Below are 21,951 nucleotides of genomic sequence, written 5' to 3' on the forward strand. Positions count from 1 at the left end.
TCCAAATAGTTTCTAGCTGTTTCCATAGACTTGCTTTAGATGAAACTTTTGTGCGATGAATCTTTGAATCTACTAAATCCCAAATTTGTTCAATAGGATTCAAATCCGGACTTTGACTTGGCCAGTCCATCAGTTCCAGTACTCCAGATTCCTTTTTCTCGGTCAAATAGTCTCTGCACAGCTTTGAAGTATGCTTAGGGGGGTCATTGTCTTGTTGGTATATGAACCCACGCCCTATCAGATTCAGTCCAGAAGGGATTCCATAATGTACTAAGATATTGTGGTAGACGGTCTTGTTCGTGATACGCCATTTCAACAAATGGAACCCCACACCATAATGGAATCTCCACCATGTTTCATAGTGGGTGCAATGCATCTGGCATCAAAACGTTCTCCAGCTTTTCTTCGGACATAAACACGACGATGCTGGCCGAGGAGTTCAAACTTGGACTCGTCTGTCCAGAGTACCTTCTTCCAGTCATCAACAGTCCAGTGTTTGTGCTCTCTGGCAAATCTGAGGCGTTTCTGGATGTTTGCAGGCCTCAATAATGGCTTCTTAACAGCTATTCTTCCCTTTAAGCCTTGTTCCATCAGTCATCTGCTTATGGTCATTCTGGAGACTTTCTCAGACTCTGATCTAGAAGCATTCATCTTCTGCCTGAAGATCAGCAGTGGTCTTCCATCTGTCTCTAGTACTTAAAATCTTGAGGTGTCTGACGTGCTTCAGTTAACTTTCGTTTCCCGCCTTTTCCTTGGCGCATTTTGTAAGTACCAGTCTCTGCAATTGACTCCAAAGCATACTTAAGTGCTTTAATGTGGACTCTTTCCTTTTCAGTGAGCTCTCGATGTTTTGCCATTTTGAACAGGAATGAGGAATTTCAAACTGAATTCACATTTTCATACCCAAATTTGAGCTGGCTCACTGGGCTTCTCTGAGAAGTCAGAAATTAATCAAGCATAACTTTCAACCACTAAAACAATTTTTTTTGTTCAGGAATGCAAGTAAATAACTATAATTTGACATATTAATCAATAATAATAATGTACTTTACTATTTTTTCAGTTTTTTTGTAAATCCATAAATTTGAAATTTTATGGATAACAATAATAATTATATTTTAGCATTAAAAATATAATTTCGGTTAAAGAGCTTCTACATATTGGTGTATTAACCATTACAGAAACATAAAAAATTATTTTGGTAATTACCAATGCTGTTAATTTAGGGCAGCTGTGGTATATACCTTACTTGGGTGGTGGTCTAATAAATTTGTTATATTTGTATATTGTTTTTTGGGGGGTTTTTTGTTTTGTTTTGTTTTTTACAAAAAACATCAAAACATAACTGGAATAATGGAATAATAAAAATTGTTTTATTGAGACCCATACTGATTGGGACATTTCACAGTGTACAAATCAACGTCAGTGCTCAAACATCTTGGTGGACAAATTCAGCTGCTAAATTACATCAAACTTACTTTCACATTCTGTACTGACAGTTATCTGCAGCAAGCTGATATTGGACAATATACCAACTATCAGTTCAGCTCGCATATTGGTAATGATATGAAAATAACATTATTGTGTATTATCTGACATGCCATTTTTCAAAGTGTGGTGGTTGGTTGTTAAACTGGTGGTTAAATCCATTTATCAATTAAATAAATCAATTTATCTTCTTTTTATTTGTGGTTACAATATTTCATCACTATTTATTGACTATAAACTCACAGCCATGTCACTGAATCTGTGTGTGTGTATTAGTCTGTTTTGAGTGCTTTGAAGGCAGAGATAGACAGGAGGCAGTGCAAGACCACAGCCCCACTGTCGTAGAGCAGGAGCAGCAGTGTCACACTCCAGCAATAGGCCTGCAGGAGAAGAAAACACATCATACACTTACACTCATTGAAGTGACAAAGCTACATCTACAGTCTTCTACAATAAGCTACAATTCATTAAGATATACTGAATCTTCTCATGAGACAGGATTGTTCACTTTTCCTTGTCTGTTGTGCCACATATCTGATGGTGCTGCAGTCTTTATTCTATTATGCATTTATTTCTCCTTATCATCATCATGATCACAATTATTTCATGTTTACCATCTCTCCATCCTTCTTAACCAGTGCCATTTATCTTATCTATCAATCCTTTTTTTTCTTCTTTTTTTGTTTAAAGTTTGGTGAAAACAATGCACTAACCGCCAATGCTCCCCTGGGACAACCATAATATGAACGTCTGTAGCCATCATAGTCATGAGGAATGGGCACACACAGTTCATTGCGTGAAATGCTGAGGCTGTAACAGTAGAGGAAGAATGCAAGCATCGCCCCCAGCAGGCCAACCATATTACTGCAGGCACAACCTCGAAGCTGTGGAGGGCAGCAGTCAAGAGTCATCACTGTGAAGCTCACTTAAGCCTTGGGGTTGATTGAGTATGATCATATGGCTGTAATATTATTAGTTTGCATGTAGATTATACAGTGTAACACTTGCGTTAACTTTTTTTTTTTTTAGGAATGTATTGTCTGACTTTCAGGAACTGTGACATTAAAAATCTTTAAGACTACAGTGTTCAGACTAAATGGTTGCTGTTACAATGGACAGTTCTATGGTGTTTGAGATATGTTTGGATCAAAATCTCCCATGAGCATTTAGATTAGCTTGTTATGTGAATGTACCAGTAGTTTGCTGGGGTTCCTCTTACTGGCCATGGTGAATGATCCTCCTGCCACAATCTGAAACACACAAACAGTTTTGGACTTGACTGGGAGACTGATGCTGCTTTTGTCAGAGAATGTGACATGAAGTAGAGAACCTTGTATTTCACAGTGTGATCACTTTTGCAGGTTCAAATAACAGTTTGCTATTCAATGTTGCAGTAATATAACAGTGACATGTACATATTTACATTGAAAGTGTTACTGGTGGTTGTAATCATTACCCTGTTTGTATCTTCCATTGTGATATTGTTTTAGTATGATTACAGCCACCAATAACCCTTTCAGTGTACATGTGTTGTTTTGTGACTGATCTCTAAAAATCTTTCTTCAGTCCAGTCTTGGAATAAATGCATTTTGTCTAAGTAAAGTCAGTCTGTTGCTAGTTCAAACTGTTTTATTGAGTAAACTCGTGTCTCCCTTACCCATGTGTCTGTGTGAATGGTAAATGGTAAATGGCAAATGGACCCTGTTTATATAGCCTCTCTGATGACCATTCAAGGTCGTCAGACAGTCATGCAGTCTTGAAAGCACTTTCACAAGCGCTTTCAAGTCTGCATTTACCCATACATTCATAGGATGGTGGCTAAACCACCTGCTCATTAAGAGCATTAACAATTCACACATACTCACATTCCAATGGCACAGCATTAGGAACAATTTGACGTTCAGTATCTTGCCCAAGGATACTTCGACATGTAGATTGTTGATGCCAGGGATCGAACCACCTACCTTCTGATAAGTGGACGATCACTCTACCACCACAGCCATGGCATTTAATTACTTACCAGTTATTCTTCTGTTCATTTTGTACATTGTTCCATTTTCCAGTAAAAATTAGACTACATTCCGAGTATGGTCAAATAGATTCCCTTATTTTTTAGGTCAAAGATTATTGTGGGTCATATTTATGATAACCACAATACACAATATAATTGCTTTCCACATTACACTTGTGTCATTATATAACACATTTTCAAATCTTGCATAAGGCCACACTGTAATTCAAAAAGATTGAGGTTAAATTCTGTATATAAGGGGCTGAGCTGACAGTTGAAGGTTGTTCCTTATCAGTCTGTTCAGTTGGAGGATTGAGTGACAAAGGTCTGCCAGATCAAGATTGAAGAATGTGTACAGCTGTTTCCCTTACATTTAAGAGCTCTTATGGGTCCACTAGGGTTAGATAGCACCTAAATTTTGGATATATTTGGATGTCTTATTCTTTACTGATGATGAATTATGAATGGAATGTTCTCTTAAATTATATGCAAATGTGGACAATCTGCAAGAGCTTGGCATCTTTTGACCATTTTTCATTATAAAAGCTGTTATGGCCCTGGCCATATTGCTTCCGCTCTGTTTGTTCCTGTGTGGTCCTGTGGTATCCTTTTGTCTGGTCCATGTTTCTGTGTGTGAGTGTGCGCTCTTCTTTTTTTGTAGCAGCTGTGCTGGTCCTGCCCTCCTCCATACAGCAAGTGGTATCGCTCTCCTATTGGTCCCTGCTGCTGCATCCAGCAAGTTTTAAACCAGGAATTTTTCATTCACTGGGGGACTCGGCTTGACAGCAGTGGCTTGTGTGTTTCTGGCGTGTAACTTAAGAACTCTGTCCCCAGATCTTCTGTGTATTTTGTAGTAGTGTTTAGAGTTAGTAGTGTGGTTTTTGGTGGTGGGTTTTTGGATATTCTCCAGGTATTTGTAGTTGGTAGCACTGTATATATTTAGCACTATTTTTGTTTCGTTTTGGCTGTGGCCCTTTTTTACCTCTACATTAGGCCTCTTTTTGTTAAACCAATAAATTTGTGGTTTGCTATTGTACCTGGTTTTACTTAGAGTGTTTTCTGTTGATTTGGAGACAAAGTTTGTTTTTTCACTGTTTTATGTTGCGTCCCTGCTCCCCTAGACTGGGGCGTAACAAAAGCATCAATCAGGCTTTTACTATTCTGTTTTAATAGTAAAAGTAGGAATCAAGAGGGTACATACTAAAATTCCTGAAACAAGTGGCAGTATGAAGAGTTTTGGTAGAGTTTCATCGGCATAAGCGAGCAGGACAGACAGCAGCACCTGGAACAGCCCCAACAGAATGGTCACCACCTACACAAACACAGAGATTTAAAATTACACTTCACTAAATAATAATTTATTGGAAGTTATACTTTAAATTCAAATTGTTGTCCTGATCTCACCGCAGCTGTTTCAGGGTCAAACCTGGTGGACAGGTGATGTAATCTGGTTTCAACTGCTGGCACCCTCTCAGAGGACATGTTGCTGCAAACAGGAAACTAAAGTCAGAAATAACAGTAGAATGTGTTTGAAGTGAAGAGGGGTTTCCCCATAAACCCACTGGTGTTATAATCAAACCAGCCTAATAACCCTCTAGATTATGGTCAATCTTAAAGTCACCTTCCACTCAAAAATATGTTTTTTCTTCTTGTTCATGTTTGAGCTTTACTATGCAGAATCTGACACTAGAAGGCTGTTTTCACATTCATCTGCCGAAAGTGGAAGGTTTTTCTATGCACACTGATAATCCAGTTTTAAATAGGTCTACAAGCATTATTTGTGACATCACAAATAATTTGGAAGCAGGTGACTGTGAAATCAGATGCTGAGAGATTGTGTGTACAAATTCCTGTAGTAGTGTGGCAAGATAGCAGCAGAGGATGGAGAGGCCTAGTTAGAGGACTACAATGCACATGTGCAGGATATATAGTGTAAAGATTACCTTATATAAACAGAGATGCGGAGTAAATATTTTTCACTTATGGGGTATCAATGAAGTAGCTACAGAATACTTACCAGTAGGTACAAGGGCAGAGGGATGATGGATGGATATAAATGATTGGGTAACAAATTTGCTTTTAGGAGGGACCTGGAAATAAATTACACTGTAAATACTACCGAGCACATATTAAATAATAATAGGGTAATTATATCACAATTACTTGGTAAAACAACAGCCACAAAACACTTATTATAAGGGGGGATCTATAATATCTAAAGAAATCTTCTGAATATTCCTCATTAATAACAATGATAAAGAGTAAATGTTAAGCCTCCAGTGAAAAACAGGTGAACAAGCCCACAGACCCAGGATTCTATTTCAATGTTTTGTTCTGATGGTAGGGCACTGTTGCTGAAAGTAGCTGTCAATACCTCAGCTGGAATTCCTTGAGCATTCTTTATATCATTTACATCATGTTATATTGATTTGTCATAAGGCGTGCAGCAAGAGAGTGGCTACAGCACTGATGTCTTAACTACACCGCCATGATTAAAAGAGTGTGTTGGATAATGTTGCATAGTAATCAGACATAGTGGCATGGGTTTCATAGCATAATCTCCTGTGTAGTGGTCTGTACTAATAACCCTATGTAATGTAAGCGGTATAGTGAATGTAACCATATTGAGCACCTGTCAAAATGTTTACCTAAAGCCTACATTAAGTAGTTCAAGGTTATATGTTCCATCTGATTGTCCGTACATTAAAATATGCAGGTTGGATAAAATTTAATGGTTTACTAAACTTATTTTGACTGTGAAACAAAAAGGAAAAATGTTATCATTAGACAATTATGTTTGAAAACTGCAAACTTCAATCAGAGAGAAAGAGGAGCAGACTGTCCAAAAAAAACACACTTGAATAGACCCAAAGAACAACAGAGACAGACCACATGATCATGAGACACACAACTGGGGAGGGCAAAAGACAGTGGGAAACCAATAAAGCTAAGTAGAATGTGGGTCGTATTTGTGCAAGCGCACTCGTGTGTTTTTGCTGTGTGCAGCTTATCTGTTTGCACAGGGAAGAAGGGATTGAGAAACAGGGAACAAAATGAGGTAGTGAAAGAGAGAAAAAGGAACAGAGAGTGTGTGTGTGTGTGTGTGTGTGTGTGTGTGTGTGTGTGTGTGTGTGTGTGTGTGTTCATCAATACCACATGTCAGAATCCTCTTAGGAAAGTCAGGAATGCTGCAGGATGAGAAGCAGATGTGGTGACAGGAGGAGGAAGGCAGGAAGAATAAGAAAGAAGTGGGGATGGGATGGGGGGTCAGCGAGGGGAACATTTTGTCCATAGAAACAAAGTAACTTATTTTTCTTTATGCACTCATTTGTCCATATCTTGGTTAATTTAGTGCATTTTCAAATTTTCAGTTACGACACAGTTATCAATGTGCATGTTTTGATAAGTCAATTTGCTTTTGGATTTACATGGGAAGTGGGTCCCCATTTCCTCAGCAAAGATAACTATCATGTTTTCCCTATAAAGTGAGAGTATACATACAAGGTAATAGGAGACAGACGAGGCAAAATCCTTGTCTCACAAAGCAGCAGAATTTGTGAGAAATAAAGTTCCATTTTTTCTGTACTGGTAGAGAAAGGCTTCAGGCATAGGCAATGTGCATTAAGGTAAAGAGAGGGTACATAAAGTTGTAGACAGGCTGTATATGCCTATCGACAGGGAATGGGCTGAAACAGCATGCACCCAAGTATAGACACAGGGCATGCAGGTATAGACCAGCTGCATTTGAGTACAGAAAGACTGCATATAGGCACAGACAGAAGGCAGACAGGGTGCACACAGGTACAGAGTACAGACAAGGTGCATAGGGGTGTTGTTGATTTAATCAGGTTGTGTGGTGCAACTTTTGAAATCAGATTTAAGTTGCTACTGAAGGCAAACACAATAATCGATTATACAACACAACTAAGGCAGAAAGTCCCAGAAACAAGCAAGTTGGCTGCAGCACAGGCCTAGCAGAGCCTCACCAGTGAAGGTACTCAGTGTCTTCTGGATACAATATCTGACACCAAATATTTTATATGACAACCAAAGTTTTTTATATTTTATCACTTAAATTGGCACTATTTAAAACAGACATATAATATCTTTATATCCTCTCATCTGATGTTTATGTAAATTAAAGGTGAAATTTGGCACCATTCCCTCAAAACAATGGAATAGTGTCAGTATCTTTCTCGCAGGACCACTTATTGTTTTCTGTTTTACCTTATCAATATTTAAATAACAAAACAATGTCATATCGAGTAGTGAATTACTTACCTCGACTAAAGGTTTGCAAGTCCAGAGGTGCTTGAGATGTCTTCAGATGATACTCGCGTTGTGCGTCACACCGAGAAAACAGTCTTGCATTCAGACGAACTTTTAAAAGTGAAAAATGCCGAGAACATAATATTTTCTGGAACTGAAACTAAAGGAAGTGAAGGAGGAGCTCCACTGGGTCACATTCAAAGACAGAGGAGCCCTCCCCCCAACCCCCCTCAATTGAACGCATCCCCACATACACTCGCCTGCATAAAGTAGCTGTCAGGAAGGCGTATTAAAAATCAGGAGTGGTCGAAAGAAGCCCAATCTTATAAAGGAGGATACATTTATCACTCTATCTCGAGAGAAAAAGGTAGGAATCAGACATGCTTTCTAATGTCTAGACAACAAACGTATGCTGTTACCGTCAAAGTAGTCAGAGTGAGGCCTTTTTGTTTAGACTGTGCTTAAGGTCTATTAAATATATATAAGCAACTGATGACTGTAGAAATGATCAGTTGATTATGACTATTTTCTGAAACACCATGGGCTTCAATGGCTCAAGTCAAACAAGCGACACGCTTACGCAATATTGTAATAAATTTGTGCGTAACTTGTGCATAAACGTAAACGATGATCTGATCTGACTGATCGCAACACTCATCCCTGTAACATGATAGTAGCAGTAATAGTGATGTCTTCCGACTGGATTGCGGTCAAGGTGGGAAATAGTGTCGGACCCAAAAATAACCGTGTTCAACTCACACATCCTCACTATCACACTGTTGCTTCCTCCAACTGTAATTGACTTAATTGTTGTACAGTAATGTCTCGTGCTACTGGATCACACCACTGCTGAAACTGGATTTTCAATACAGTTATAATGTTTCACATGTGTAACACCGCCCACTGGGGACTTAACATTCGGAAAATAAACCTTTAGCCTACATATCAGAAGATGGATACAGCAACACTTTGCCAGCAAAAACAGAAAATGAATTGGTGAATTGGTCCTTTGCTTTTATGAGAAGCAGCAATACAATTGCAATACAAACGCAACACAAGCGTGTTACCACTAACATTACAGTATAGGGTGCCATATCACGTAGGCCTATTATGGTAAAAAAAAAAAAAAAAAAAAAAAAAAAAAAAACATGCTACAATGTGTTGTAGCACTGTTATTTCAAGTCATGTACACTTACTAATTTTGCTGGCCACTTTCACTGCATAGAGTTTTACAATTGCTGATGCGTTGTTGCCTGTGTTCCAGGCAGCCATTGAATTGCATTTATTTCTGTAAAAGATGACAATCAATTAACAGACTGATGAAACTTGCTTGCCTTAATTGTGTCAGTCATCACCATGAACATGAAGATTGCACTGATGTTTCTTATCTACCTATTTTTGTATGATTCTCACATCACACAGAAATACATGAAAACCAATTATGTAAAGTACACATGGTTTGTATTAAATGGGCTCAAACATAAAATTTCAGGTAAGGTCCTTAAAAACATTACCTTAAATTAAATGTAGAAAATGTCCAAAAATGTCTAAGATGAGTTTGTGTTAAAATGTTTCATTTGGTTTTCAGCAACAGTCAAACTTGCAGAAATATTGTGAGTATAAGTAGAGTTTCACGCGCTACTACCATACACTCCATACTGAAATGTGTTGGTCATTAAGATATGTTTCAATACTTGTGGCCACTTTATCTTCTTTTAGTAACTGTAATTATAATAATCTACTGTAGCTACCTACTTGGCATCCTTTACAATACCATCAGCACATGTCAGCGATAATAGGCCCCACCCATGGTTCTGCCCCAAAGTTGTGACTAGCCAGTTCATTGTTTTTAGTTTTGGCATGAACAATGCATTTACATTTGAACAAGAGAAAGTTTTGCTCATTTTGTGTTACAGAGAATAAGCTAATGCTAAATAATGATCCTTTTAACATATGTTTCATGTAATTATGACAGTAGATGTGTACATATGAACTGATCTGTAAGATGATCTTGCAGTTTGGAAAGTTAGCTCTGCTGTCCTCTCCAGGCAATGGCGGTGGCAGTCTCCAGAGATCTGACGGTGCAGGTGCTAGAGGATGTGAATGCTGTGAAACTGAATGACAGACAGCAGGCTCTGCGCACTGCCATTCAGAGGGGAGAGCCCAAATGTCTGGGGGTAAGTCCAGAATTCATCTCTGTATGCGAGTGTAGTTACATTACAGAAACAGAAACCACACAGAGCTGTAGAGATGATGAGTGGATGTTTTGGGTAGATTGATGAAAGGCACAAGATGAAAGACACACGTTGGCCCTAGCTTAGCACAAAGACTGGAAGGAGGGGGAACTGCTAGCCTAGCTCCATGTTACACTGTACACCTTAAGGGTATAAGGACAGAGGGTGTCATATTCTGCACAGACTGCAAAGGCCCCTGAGAAGAAATGTGATTTATGAGACTGAGCTATATAAATTGTATTGACTTCACATCCTAAAGGTGCCCAATGGAGTTTTCTAAATAAATAAATAAAGTTTGTGTGTGCATTTAGTGTTACTTACCAAAACACATTGTAGGTATCTTTCAGCTCCAACAAACACGTTGAATGCATTTCCATCCTCATATAACACAAGATCATTAATCTCCACATGTTATAAAACCCCCGCCCTTCGCTGCCCCATGCACACACATGCACATGCAAATATATTTTCAGCAAACTCCCCACTGTGCCTGAGGTGTGGCATACACCTAAAATGCAAACAGCATCAACAGTAAAAGAGTAGCAAAAAAAAAAAAGGAAACAGGCATACCATAGGGACTTAATTGAAATGATAATGAAAAAAATGATGAACGTGAAAATCAGAAACCATTATAGTTTTCCATTTATGAATGTGTTATTTGGGTCAAAATTAAAATGAAAACACAATAATTGAATTTGCATTTTCATTATCACATACATGGGTGATCAATTACCATATTAAAATCACAATGGAAAACATACCACCTGCCCTAAAGTGCACAATATTCAAATGCAAATGCAATAAGAGAAACAGTGCTAGCTGGTCTATTGCATTTATACTTACATGTCAACACACTAAAATTGACTAAATGAAAATGAAAATGTAATTTTTCTAACACTTTGAAAATTAAAAGAACAACATTAGACATTTCATTTTCAAAGACAACCTGCTCTAAAGTGGACAATATTCAAATGCAAAGAGGAAAGGGAAACAGCAAAAGGCTATTGTTTTTAGATTTGTATTTACATAATGCTCTGCAGTGAACAGAATTAAAATGAAAATGTAACATGTCTGTAATCTCATCAAGACAGGCCCTAAGTTAGGACATCACTTCCTCTGTGTTGTATTCTTCTCCACTCACTTAGCTCTGCTCACTTAGCATAGGCTATGTTGGATGGCGTAAGCTATGCTATTCAGGCAAATGTAGAGAAAAAAGAAGTCTGTCCTCTTATCACTTGGATCACATGACTGTCTCTGTGCATGTGTTGCTCTCTGCACATGCATCTTCCTCTGCACACACCACAAAGTCACACCACTGCAGCCCGGTAATGAGTGGCTGACCCTGCACATGCCAGAAGTACACATACTGTTGCCTTAACTTCAGTTTACCCTTTTTGGACTTTAAGGTGTGGACAGTCAACATAGCTCTTGTTAGGACGTTTAATGGTTTTTAATATCCTGAATGGCAATCATTTCATTTTAAGGCCCAGTTTCATTGCTGCTGTCTGATTGATCGCTTAGAAAATCCTATGTAGAGCTCTGCTTATTTCCCCAAAATGTGAGGAGGTAAGTCTGGGTCTTGTTAGTCAATGCCAATCTACACAAGAAGTTGCCCCATAGTTGTATCCTCTATTTTCTGAGCCATATCCCATGTGACGTCAAGAGACTTTAAATGCAGCTGTTGATGTTCATTACAAGGAAACCTGCATGCAGATGGTTGTAGTCTGTAGTAGCACTAGTAGTAGCTGAAGTGCAACTACTAGCCTTCATGTTTGTTGATATGACAAGGATCTGCCAGCTTGAACTTTGCCAAGAGCAGAGTTCATTACATCCAATGTGTAAGAACTCTACCCCAGGTCCTTCATTCCTACAGCTGTCAGACTTTTTAATGCCAGCATCATGTAATGTAGCACTGTGTTGATGCTGTCTTTCTCAGTTCTAGGTCATTAACCTACTGTTTCTTTTCTTGTTTGTTTGTGTTTTTGCACTACTGTTATCATTGCAAATATATGCTCACATTAACAATTTCTTCTGGTGCAATACCATTACATCTTGTGCAAAGTTGTCGTATATTCTTTCTCAACTGTGCAATAACACTATTTATTATCCATTTTGGCAACAATATTCCTTTTTACTGTACATATTGTGCATATATATAGACTCATTAAATTCAGTGTCTTTTTATGCAACAGTATTTTTTATTTGCAATACAACATATGACATGGGTAGTTTTTCTCATATGTATAAATAGTTGATTTTCTATTCTATAGTCCTGTATACTTTCTTTATCTCCTGTGTACTTTTTCATCTTGACCGTTTTGTGCCACTGTCTTTGCGTTTTGTAATACTTGCTGGCTGTAATGACTTAATTTCCCCTGTGGGGGATCAATAGTCTATCTTGTTAGTGGCACCTTGCAGGTGATAGCCATGGTGCAGAAATTGCTGTGAAGTTCTTGTAGATCTCTGGCACTTTGAGAACAGATGGATCCAGTAACTGGTCAGGCTCAAATTTTGGTTTGACAACATTGTGCTATTTTAAGAGTAAATAAGAAGGTCCTAGATCTGTTCTTATTGTAGTAGTGAAATCACATTTACTGTAACGAGTGAGTTTAGGACCCAAGAGCAGCGCTAAGTGAACCCAGAAGTCTTTGAGCATCTTCACTGTGGCAAGCGGACAGCAGATCCAGGAAATGTTTGCCGAGCCAAACAGCAGACAGTTCTACTGAATCTTTACTCCAATAGGGGCAAGGCTAGAGATGTAGTCAGAGACAGAAGGTGAAGGTAATTTCCAGGGGTGCGGAGAGCAGGCAAGGTCAGGGACGGACTAGAAGATTAATCCAAAAAATAAGGCTGGAGAGTCTTGCATGAAGGCAAAAACCAATCTGGCACTGAGTGAGTGGAGGGGAGCTGCTTAAGTATGTGCTGATTGTTGATGAGTCCCAGGTGTGCAACAAGTGGGCGTGGTTGAAGGGTGAAGAGTGTTGGATGAGCAGGTGAGCAGATCAGAGGGACAGTGGCAGCAGGTAAGGGACAGCTCCTGACATCAGCAGTTTCTGGCGGTGGTTCTTTTATGTCAGTGAGTTCGGTTCCATCTGAGGATAATTCCTCTTTCACAGGGGGCAGTGCCACTCTGGTTCTCCTCCCTCTCAAAGCTACTGGGGCCCTGGTGGGCTGGTCCGGGTGCTGTTGGTGGAAACAGGTGAAGAGTCCATGGTCCAGTGTGAACCCATGATCTCTCCTCAGGGCAGTAACCTTCCCATTCAACCAGATACTGAAAGCCCCGGTGGCATTAGCACAGCAAGTGGCATACAGAGTAGGCAGGTCTTCCATCAATGATCTGAGGAGATGGAGGTGGAGATGGTGGTTCTGTGCGCATGAGAGGACTCTCCCTCACCAGTTTAACTCAGGGAGATGTGGAATGTGGGATGAATGAATGAAGGTTTTATTTCGAACACGTAAAGCAATACAAAACAGCAAAATCAAAAACAAGTGAAACAATTTTAACTTAACATGTTCGAAAAGGAGTAGGAAGAAGCACAAACTTTTTTAATCGTACCCCTTCACCAAATAATTAATCTGTCTACTTCCTGTGTATCCTCTTTTTTTTTTGCTTTGTTTTGTTTTTTTTGTGATCACATGCTCACAAACACAATAGATAAACATATTTGCCTGTGCCAACAATAGAAAAATAAATAAACAAATAAACAAGCAAACAAACAATATGTGAGAACCCTAGTGTTTTTCACACCTTTCTTCCTCCCTGTACATTGTGAATACCATATGTTTGTACCGCTGTTTGAAAGTGCTCATGCTTGGACATTGCCTTAGCTCCACCGATAGTTTGTTCCATAGTTTCTCTCCACATATAGAAATACAAAAATACAAATTGTTTTCAATGTTGTGATGAACTCTCATGGAGTGGGGAAGGCTCAACCTTATCACCGTGAGACTGATGATTCTCTGGATGAGGAAAGGTCTGATGAATCTGGGAGCCATTTTCCACTCTGAGCAGAAGGCCCGAGTGGACAGCTACACCCTCTGACCTTCGCGGTATTCTGGTGCCTGCGTACGTCGGCGGTTGGCAGTGACAGTGTAAGGAACCATAGTGTGGAGGAGTGAGGCTCTGGCTCAAACCCAGGTGCATCCACACCAGCAGATGAATCTTTGGATGGAGGGGCAGGAGACCTCCCTCTCTAGTGCAGAGAAGAGTGGAGACTGAAACCTGTAGGCGTACTGGAAGGGAGACAGGCCAATGCCGGAGCTGATTAGGGTGTTGTGTGCATATTCGACCCATAAGATCTGTAGTGACCGTGCGGAAGGGTTCTGTGATGCCATGCAGCAAAAAGTGGTCTCCATCTCCTGATTCATCTGCTCCGTCTGCCCATTGGACTTGGGGTGGAATCACTGGAATCATGCATTGACAAAGCCCCTGACATCCTTGTCCAAGGTTGGTCCTTGCACTTCTCGGCCTTGACAAACAGCGAGTTCTCCAGGAGTCATTGCAGGATGGTTTGAATGTGGTGGACATGTTCCCCATGAGAATGGCAGAAGATGAGGATCTAGGTAAATGAACACATACCGGTTCAATGTGTTTCTGAGTATGTCATTGACCAACACTTGGAAGACTGCTGGAGCATTGGTTAGTCCAAAAGGCATCACCAAGTTCTCGTAATGGCCAATGGGAGTGTTGAATGCTGTCTTTCACTCACCTCCCTCCCAAATGTGGACCAGATGATAGGCGTTGCATAGGTACAACTTGGGGAAGACCTTGGCCCCCTGGAGCAACTCAAAGGCAGAGGAGATGAGTGGAAGTAGGTATCTCCTGACTGTGATTCAAACCCTGATACATGGCCTCAGAGTCCCATCCTTCTTTCCATCAAAGAAGAACCCTGCCCCTGCTGGTGAGGATGATGGCTGGATGGTGCCTGCAGAGAGTCAGTGATTCAATTCAATTCAATTCAATTCAATATTCCTTTATTAGTCCTGCAAACGGAAATTCCAGTTTACAGCAGCACCAATAAAGTGGATAGAGTAGTGTAACACAGAAATTATAAATAGTATTTACAGACTATTATGTACAGGTTGGATTGCCCAGATTATTGCACAGATAATTCACAGATTACCTGGAGCAGTTTTTGTTGTGTAGTCTGACAGCTGCAAGATGGAATGACCTGCGATACTGCTCCTTCACACACTTTGGATGTAGCATCCTGTCACTGATGGAGCTCCTCAGTGCAGTGAGTGTGTGTTGGAGGGGGTGGGAGTCATTGACTGTCATGGAGGACAGGTTGGGTGTCATCCTCCTCTCCCCCACCTCCTCCACCAGTTCCAGAGGGCATCCCAGGACAGAGCTGGCCTTCCTAATGAGTTTGTCCAGCCCCTTCCTGTCAGCTGTTGTGATGTTGCTCCCCCAGCAGACTACACCATAGAAAATGGCAGAGGCCACAACAGAGTCATAGAAGGTCTTCAGGAGTGCCCCACACACCCCAAAAGACTTCAGCCTCCTGAACAGATAGAGTCTGCTCTGTCCTTTATTATAAAGTGCAGTGGTGTTATGAGTCCAGTCCAGTTTGTTGTTCAGATGAACACCCAGGTACTTAGAAGATGTCACCATCTCAATGTCCCTTCCCTGGATGTTCACTGGTGATGGAGAAGAGTACGGGCGCCGACTTCCACAAGTCCACAACCAGCTCCTTGGTTTTTCCAGCATTAATCAGGAGGTGGTTCTGCCTGCACCAGTACACAAAATCCTGGAAGAGTCCTCTGTATGACCTGTCGTCCCCATCTGTGATGAGGCCGACAATGGCAGAGTCATCAGAGAACTTCTGCAGGTGGCAGGTGGGTGATAGGTGGGAAAAGTCAGCCATATAGAGGGTGAAGAGGAATGGTGCCAGCACTGTTCCCTGGGGGGCCTCTACACTGCAGAGGACAGTCCCTGATACACAATCCCATGTCCTCACATACTGTGGGCGGTTGGAGAGGTAGTTCACTATCCAGCCTGTGAGGTGTTGGTCCACGGTCCATGTTGGAAAAGGACTCGAACAGAGCTCCCCGGCAACTCCAGGTGAGACAGAGCTCAATGGAGGAGGAAGATGAGGGCATCATCCCCTCCGATGCCAGGCTGGTATGAGAACTGCAGCGGGTCCATGGACGAGCTCACCTAGGGGCGCAGGTGGGCAAGGACCAGCCACTCCAGGGCCTTCATGAGGTGTGATGTTAGGGCCACCAGCCTGTAGCAGCTAGGGTCCTTGGGATGTGGGGTCTGTGGCACAGGTACCAAACAGGATGTCTTCCAGAAGCATGGCACCCTTCCCAGTCTCAGGCTTAGGTTGAACAGATGTTCAATGATCCCGCTCAGCTGATCAGAGCAGGATCTGAGGAGCCTGGGACTGAGACCGTCTGGTCCTCCAGCTTTCCTCGTCTTTATCCTCCTGAGCTGATTCCTCACCTGGAGAGGTGTGAGGGACAAGTTGGAGCAGGGGGGCTGAGTGTCTTGTGATGTGGATGGGGGGCTGGGAGGAGCGGGGGGGGTGGCGTTGGTGGTGGTGAGCTGAATACTATAGTGGAGGTCAGTGGGGTACTTGGGCAGAATGCTGGAAGATCAAAGGAGGGCTGCTGCTGGGCTGATACAGCTGGGAGAGGGGCAGATGCTTCCTCAAACCTGCAGAAGTAGGTGTTCAGCTCATCTGCCCACTTTGGATCTCCGGCTGCCTGGGATCCTGGCTCCTGGTGGCCTGAGATGGTTTTCAGGTCTCTCCAGACTCTCCTGGTGTTGTTCTCCTGCAGCTGTTCCTCCATTCTCTTCCTGTATCTGTCCTTCCCCTCCCTGCTTTTTCTTCTTAGCTCCCTCTGAACAGTTTTCAGCTCCTCTTTGTTTCCTGACTTGAAGGCCCTCTTCTCCTCCTTTAAAAGAGCCTTAATGTCAGGATTAATCCAGGGTTTGTTGTTTGAGTGACACCATACAGTCCTGGTGGGTACAGTGCTCTCCACACAGAAGTTTATGTAGTCCGTGATGCTGTCTGTCAAACTGTCAATATCCTCCTCATGAGAGTCACTGAATATTTCCCACACTGTTGTATCAAAGCAGTCTTTCAGAGCCTCTTCAGCCTCGTCAGACCACCTCTTCACAGTGACAGTGCGGGACACAGCTGGTTGACTGATAACAAGGGGCTTGCTGGCGTCTGCCCCACACAATAAACACAAGTCGGATGATTAAAACTCCAAAATGAACAATTTTACAGACATCAAGCTAGGCACATAAAATGTTCTTAACAGTAACCTGCATACTCCAAAGGGCCTCAGTCTTCTCAGCAGATGGAGAAAACCTTGGCCCTTCTTGTACAGGACATATGTGTTGTTTGTCCAGTTTGTGGTTGAGGTGAACACCCAGGTATTTGTACTCGCCCACAATCTCAATGTCCAATCCTTGTATCCCTGTTACTTTATTTTCAATTTAAACTGCAACACCTCTGGCTTTACAATTAAATCTGAATGGAAATCCTGGTAAATCCATAGACACTAAAACCCATGATAATCCTCAATTTTTAAATGCGTCTTGTGTAAATAAACAATACAGCTCAAAAACAGTCAAAGAAAACATATATAGGAAAATCTAGGAAGGTGTACCTGGCATAAACATATGCAATCTAGAATGTTTTAGTATTTTTTTCTTGACAAAGGTTTGACCTGACTTCTGTAGGTGACAAGAATACCTTCTCATCACCACCGTAAAATATGCTCAGGCGAACCAGGTTAGTGCATATCTTACTCCCTCCATTCTTGGGAATTGATGCCTGACCTTGTGAATGCAGCGAGAAGATGGAGATACTCGTGTCCCTGATGTTAATCTTTTTGTTTTCTCATGCCCGGCACAGAATATTGATGCAGTCAGAGTTGTAGTGCAGCAGGGCTACAATAGGCCGCTCGCTGGCTCTCGGTCTGGGCTGAAGGTTCCTGTGGCATCTGTCCATCAGAGGCTCCTAGTTCAGGTGGAGTGCAATGACGCAACAGTCATGCTGGAGTTATTGCCCACTTCCTCGGGGACCCCAACAATCCTGTTATTATTTTGGCGTGACCTACCTCCAGATCTTCACATTTTTTTCCCACTTTGGTCATTTTAGATGTGAGATAAGCAATCGTGCTTGGAATTCTGACAATATCCTCTTATGTAATGAGGATATTGTCAGAAATGATAGGATCTGTTCCATTTCAACCACAGTTCCTTTTAGCGAACACAATTCTGCTTGATACAGCTCTGTTAATGGCAAGCTGTGCCTTCACCACTTGAAGTTGAAGTTAAATTATCACCAAGAGCTTCATGTAGTTCTGTAATGTCTTTACGTAAGCCATTGAGGAGTTCAAGTTTCAGGGCTGAGAATTCCACAGGTGATTGAACTGGTATCAAGGTGCACTCAGAGTGGGGAGGAGAATCACTCAGGCACCATGATACGATCTAAGGGCAAGGCCCATGTTGAGAGTAGCATGTCAACCTGTAGTGTTTTTATCCAACATTTTAAGCTCTCTCCGAGATACAAAATCCAGCAGCCAGTAAGGCAAGGCAAGGCAAGGCAAATTTATTTGTATAGCACAATTCATACACCAGGCAATTCAAAGTGCTTTACAGAAGCATAAAAATACATTGAAATCATACATTTCAAAGAAAGAAAGAAAGAAGAAGAAGAAGAAGAAAGAACATTAAAAACAGAAGCTAGTAAAAGACAATAATTTAGCATTTAAGACAATAATTTAGCATTTAAAATGATTACTTTAAGTAAAAGCTGTAGCGAATAATAATGTTTTCAACCCTGATTTAAATGAGCTGACAGTTGGTGCAGACCTCAGGTGTGCAGGGAGAGTGTTCCACAGGTGAGGAGCATAATAACTGAAATCTGCTTCACTTTGGTTCTCATTCTGGGAACACACAATAGACCTGTCCCTGATGACCTGAGAGGTCTGGATACTTCATATGGAGTTAATAAATCTACAATATATTTCGGTCCTAGACCATTTAATGCTTTGTAGACCAACAGTAAGATTTTGAAGTCTATTCTTTGACTCACAGGAAGCCAATGTAGTGATCTGAGGACTGGTGTAATATGGTCCATTTTTCTTCTGTTTGTAAGGACTCGTGCAGCAGCATTTTGAATCAGCTGTAGTTGCCTAATTGATTTTTTGTTTAGGCCAGTAAAGACTCCATTGCAATAGTCCAACCTACTGAAAATAAATGCATGAACCAGTTTTTCCATGTCTTCTTTGGACAGACATCCCTTAGTTCTGGTTATATTTTTCAGGTGGTAGTAGGCTGATTTGGTAATGAGCTTTAACTGGCTGTTAAAATTCAGGTCAGAATCAATAATTACACCAAGATTTCTGGCTTTATCTGTTGTTGTCAGTGACATGGAATTAAGGTGAGCAGTAAGGGCAGGTGAAACTAAGGAGCATAATGCACAACAGATGCAAATAATATACTATTTAAAATTAAGTGTATGGGCGCTTCTGCATTAATTTCTCATTCCATAACTAGCTCAACTGCAAGTAAAAAATTCTGGTAGTTTTTAAATAAATGATGTCACAAAGTTGGTTACAAGTAATGAAATGTGTGTGTGTGTGTGTGTGTGTGTGTGTGTGTGTGTGTGTGTGTGTGCCTACGTGCCAGGTGAGTCAAGTGATGCTGGGGCTGATGGTCATGTCCTACTCCATTCCTCTGCACTTCACTGAGCTCACTGAGGTGGTCAGCCTGGGAGTTCCTTGGTGGAGTGGCCTGATGGTGAGTCTGTGTGTGTATGTGTATGTGTGTGCATCTGAGTGGGAGCGAATCTTATTCTGCTTTTTCATCTAGCTACATTTTGAAATCTACTGATTTCATGTGTGCTCTTAAAAGAAAAAGATCATCACACAAATTTTAAAGGCTATGGTGAGCTGAATAGAGGGATCTTAATATTGTGATGTAATGTAGTGTTCCTGTGAGCTAACTGTCTTCCTGTCTCCTTGGTGTGTGTGCTCTCAGTTCATTGCAGCAGGAGTGGTCACTATCATCTTGGACAAACACTGCACCATGAAGATTGTGAGTCTGCAGACAACTCATACCGAAGCATGCAGCTAGATAGCGTGTGTATATGCTTGGTTGTATACAGACCCACTCTTTTCCTGAGTTACAAGGTCCATTTATTTCATACTTTCCGGTCCTCGTACTGGTCCTCGACCGGAGAAACGTTTAATTCCAACACATAAAAAATAGATTTTTGTATGTTTGGAGGTGACTTTCAAAGTCAAAGTAAAATAATGTCCCTTTGTTACATGAAACAAAAACTGACAATGTTTTTAAGCAGTAGCAACTGCTAAGTTCAAGTAGGCAGCAGCCATTATACACTACAAACTATGTTGGAGAGAGAAAGATTTTTTTTTTTTTTTTTTATCAAATAGGGAAGTTTGGTGATCTTTGGTTTTAGTTATATCATTGAATAATTTGTTTGTGTTTTGCAGTCATTTCCATAAATTGAATTACATCAGCCTTAAGTTTTATATTGCAAGCATATATCACCTATAAGCGGAGCTATATTACTTATCAAATGTACGTGAGAGGTCTGCTCTCACAGCTTTCCGGCCTCCTGACTGAGTCTGGAATCAATGAACTATAACTTGCAAGTACTAAACATATCCAAAGATCTGATGGTAGATAAAAAAAAATTTAGGGGGGGCAAGTCCAGATATGTCACTGCTACAGTATTTACAGTATACTATTGCCCCCTCTGAAAGATTCAATATTACTTGTGTTTTTTTTTTGTTTTTTTTTTCTCAGCTGCAGCTGTGTTTGATTGTGAGCGTAGTGTCCACTGTGCTGTCAGTGGTTGCTGTGATCATCTACTCTGTGGACATGGACAAGAATCCTGAGGTGCCCTGCGTCCAGACATTGCATGACAGCTGTAGCGAGAATCACTACACCACGGTTAGTATCAGCTTTGTGTCATTATGCTGTCATACTAGACAACATAGTTTAAAGCTTAAAATACTTCCAATGCAAAGTGTGTCTTGTGAGTGGTGTGAGGGTTGGTCCAGTGGAAATGTTGACCTAATGGTTGTGGTCCTGTGGACACTCTGTACTGCAACACACTGGCTGTCTAAAATAATGATGATAAAGTGCTGACTCTCAGCTTTATTCTGAGGGCGTTTACGTCTTCATCAGCACTTTTTATATCGTATCTACTGTAGTCCCACAATTTTAGGGAAAAGAAAACAATTCATCCAGTTAACGTGAACTTGAATATAATTATCATTTTGTCTTGCGTATACTGTTTTTGCTTGAAAACTACTCACGCTACATATACTGTTAATATGTAGCAGTGTAAATATGCAGCTTCCTGTGTTTTTATGCAACTGAGCATGTGACTGGAAGGTTGTCTGTTGAGTTTCCTGCATTGGCAGGATATATCTGTTGGTGAGGAAAGTGAAAAGGGAGCACTTGCCCCTCCCTCATTACCAAGCAAGCGACAAGGACCCTACCTGCTCCAATGGAGCTGTTCAGTGGCTAGCAGATCAGACTGAATAAATCAAGGTTAAAAATTTGCTCACACTTCCATGTTTTAAAATTCCTGAAGATGACTAAGACAGTTAAGACAGTTTTGGAATGCAGTTCTCCAGTGTTAATGTTACCAAGACAAATGATGTTTCAAATTTTATTATATGTATATTCTTTGTTGATGTAAATGAAATGAAAATGCAGAATTTAAAAAGTATAGACACACACTGATCAAGTGGACATAAGCTTGTTATGATGAGATTTACAGTTTATGAGTTACATAATGTATTAGAGTCTATGGATCTACCTACACTGTATTTCTATTGTTTTATCTCCCACCATAATTAATGTTACTCCATTCAAATTTCACACTACTCTGCACTGTAAACAGCACAAACTCCTTTAAAATTTTGTAATGCTCAGTACTGAACACT

General features: G+C 40.8%; 2 protein-coding genes across 4 annotated transcripts in view; one reads left to right on the forward strand and one right to left on the reverse strand.

Moving 5' to 3' along the window:
• Positions 1–1,351: 1,351 nt before the first annotated feature.
• LOC143318932 (uncharacterized) lies at positions 1,352–7,924 on the reverse strand. Of its 2 annotated transcripts, XM_076727470.1 has the most exons (7): positions 7,781–7,893; positions 5,517–5,589; positions 4,904–4,985; positions 4,701–4,811; positions 2,682–2,738; positions 2,202–2,372; positions 1,352–1,868 (listed from the first exon to the last, which is right to left on the reverse strand). In XM_076727470.1, exons 3-7 carry the CDS (start codon positions 4,979–4,981, stop codon positions 1,761–1,763), a joined length of 525 nt encoding a protein of 174 aa, XP_076583585.1. In that variant the 5' UTR covers positions 4,982–4,985; positions 5,517–5,589; positions 7,781–7,893; the 3' UTR covers positions 1,352–1,760. The 2 variants fall into 2 exon arrangements, with proteins under 2 accessions (XP_076583585.1, XP_076583584.1); XM_076727469.1 differs by lacking the exon at positions 5,517–5,589 and having other exon boundaries at positions 7,781–7,924.
• An 89-nt stretch (positions 7,925–8,013) lies between these two features.
• The window catches only part of tmem176 (transmembrane protein 176), a 38,141-nt gene continuing 24,203 nt past the window's right edge, over positions 8,014–21,951 (forward strand). For both annotated transcript variants that reach the window (XM_076729223.1, XM_076729224.1), the window contains exons 1-5: positions 8,014–8,135; positions 9,817–9,945; positions 19,658–19,768; positions 20,009–20,065; positions 20,801–20,947. In XM_076729223.1, the coding sequence (XP_076585338.1) occupies positions 9,820–9,945; positions 19,658–19,768; positions 20,009–20,065; positions 20,801–20,947 (441 nt within the window). In that variant the 5' untranslated portion in view covers positions 8,014–8,135; positions 9,817–9,819. The remainder of the gene's footprint in view (positions 8,136–9,816; positions 9,946–19,657; positions 19,769–20,008; positions 20,066–20,800; positions 20,948–21,951) is intronic.

The sequence above is a fragment of the Chaetodon auriga genome, chromosome 4 (genome assembly GCF_051107435.1).
Source record: "Chaetodon auriga isolate fChaAug3 chromosome 4, fChaAug3.hap1, whole genome shotgun sequence".
In the NCBI taxonomy this organism is placed as follows: domain Eukaryota; kingdom Metazoa; phylum Chordata; class Actinopteri; order Chaetodontiformes; family Chaetodontidae; genus Chaetodon; species Chaetodon auriga.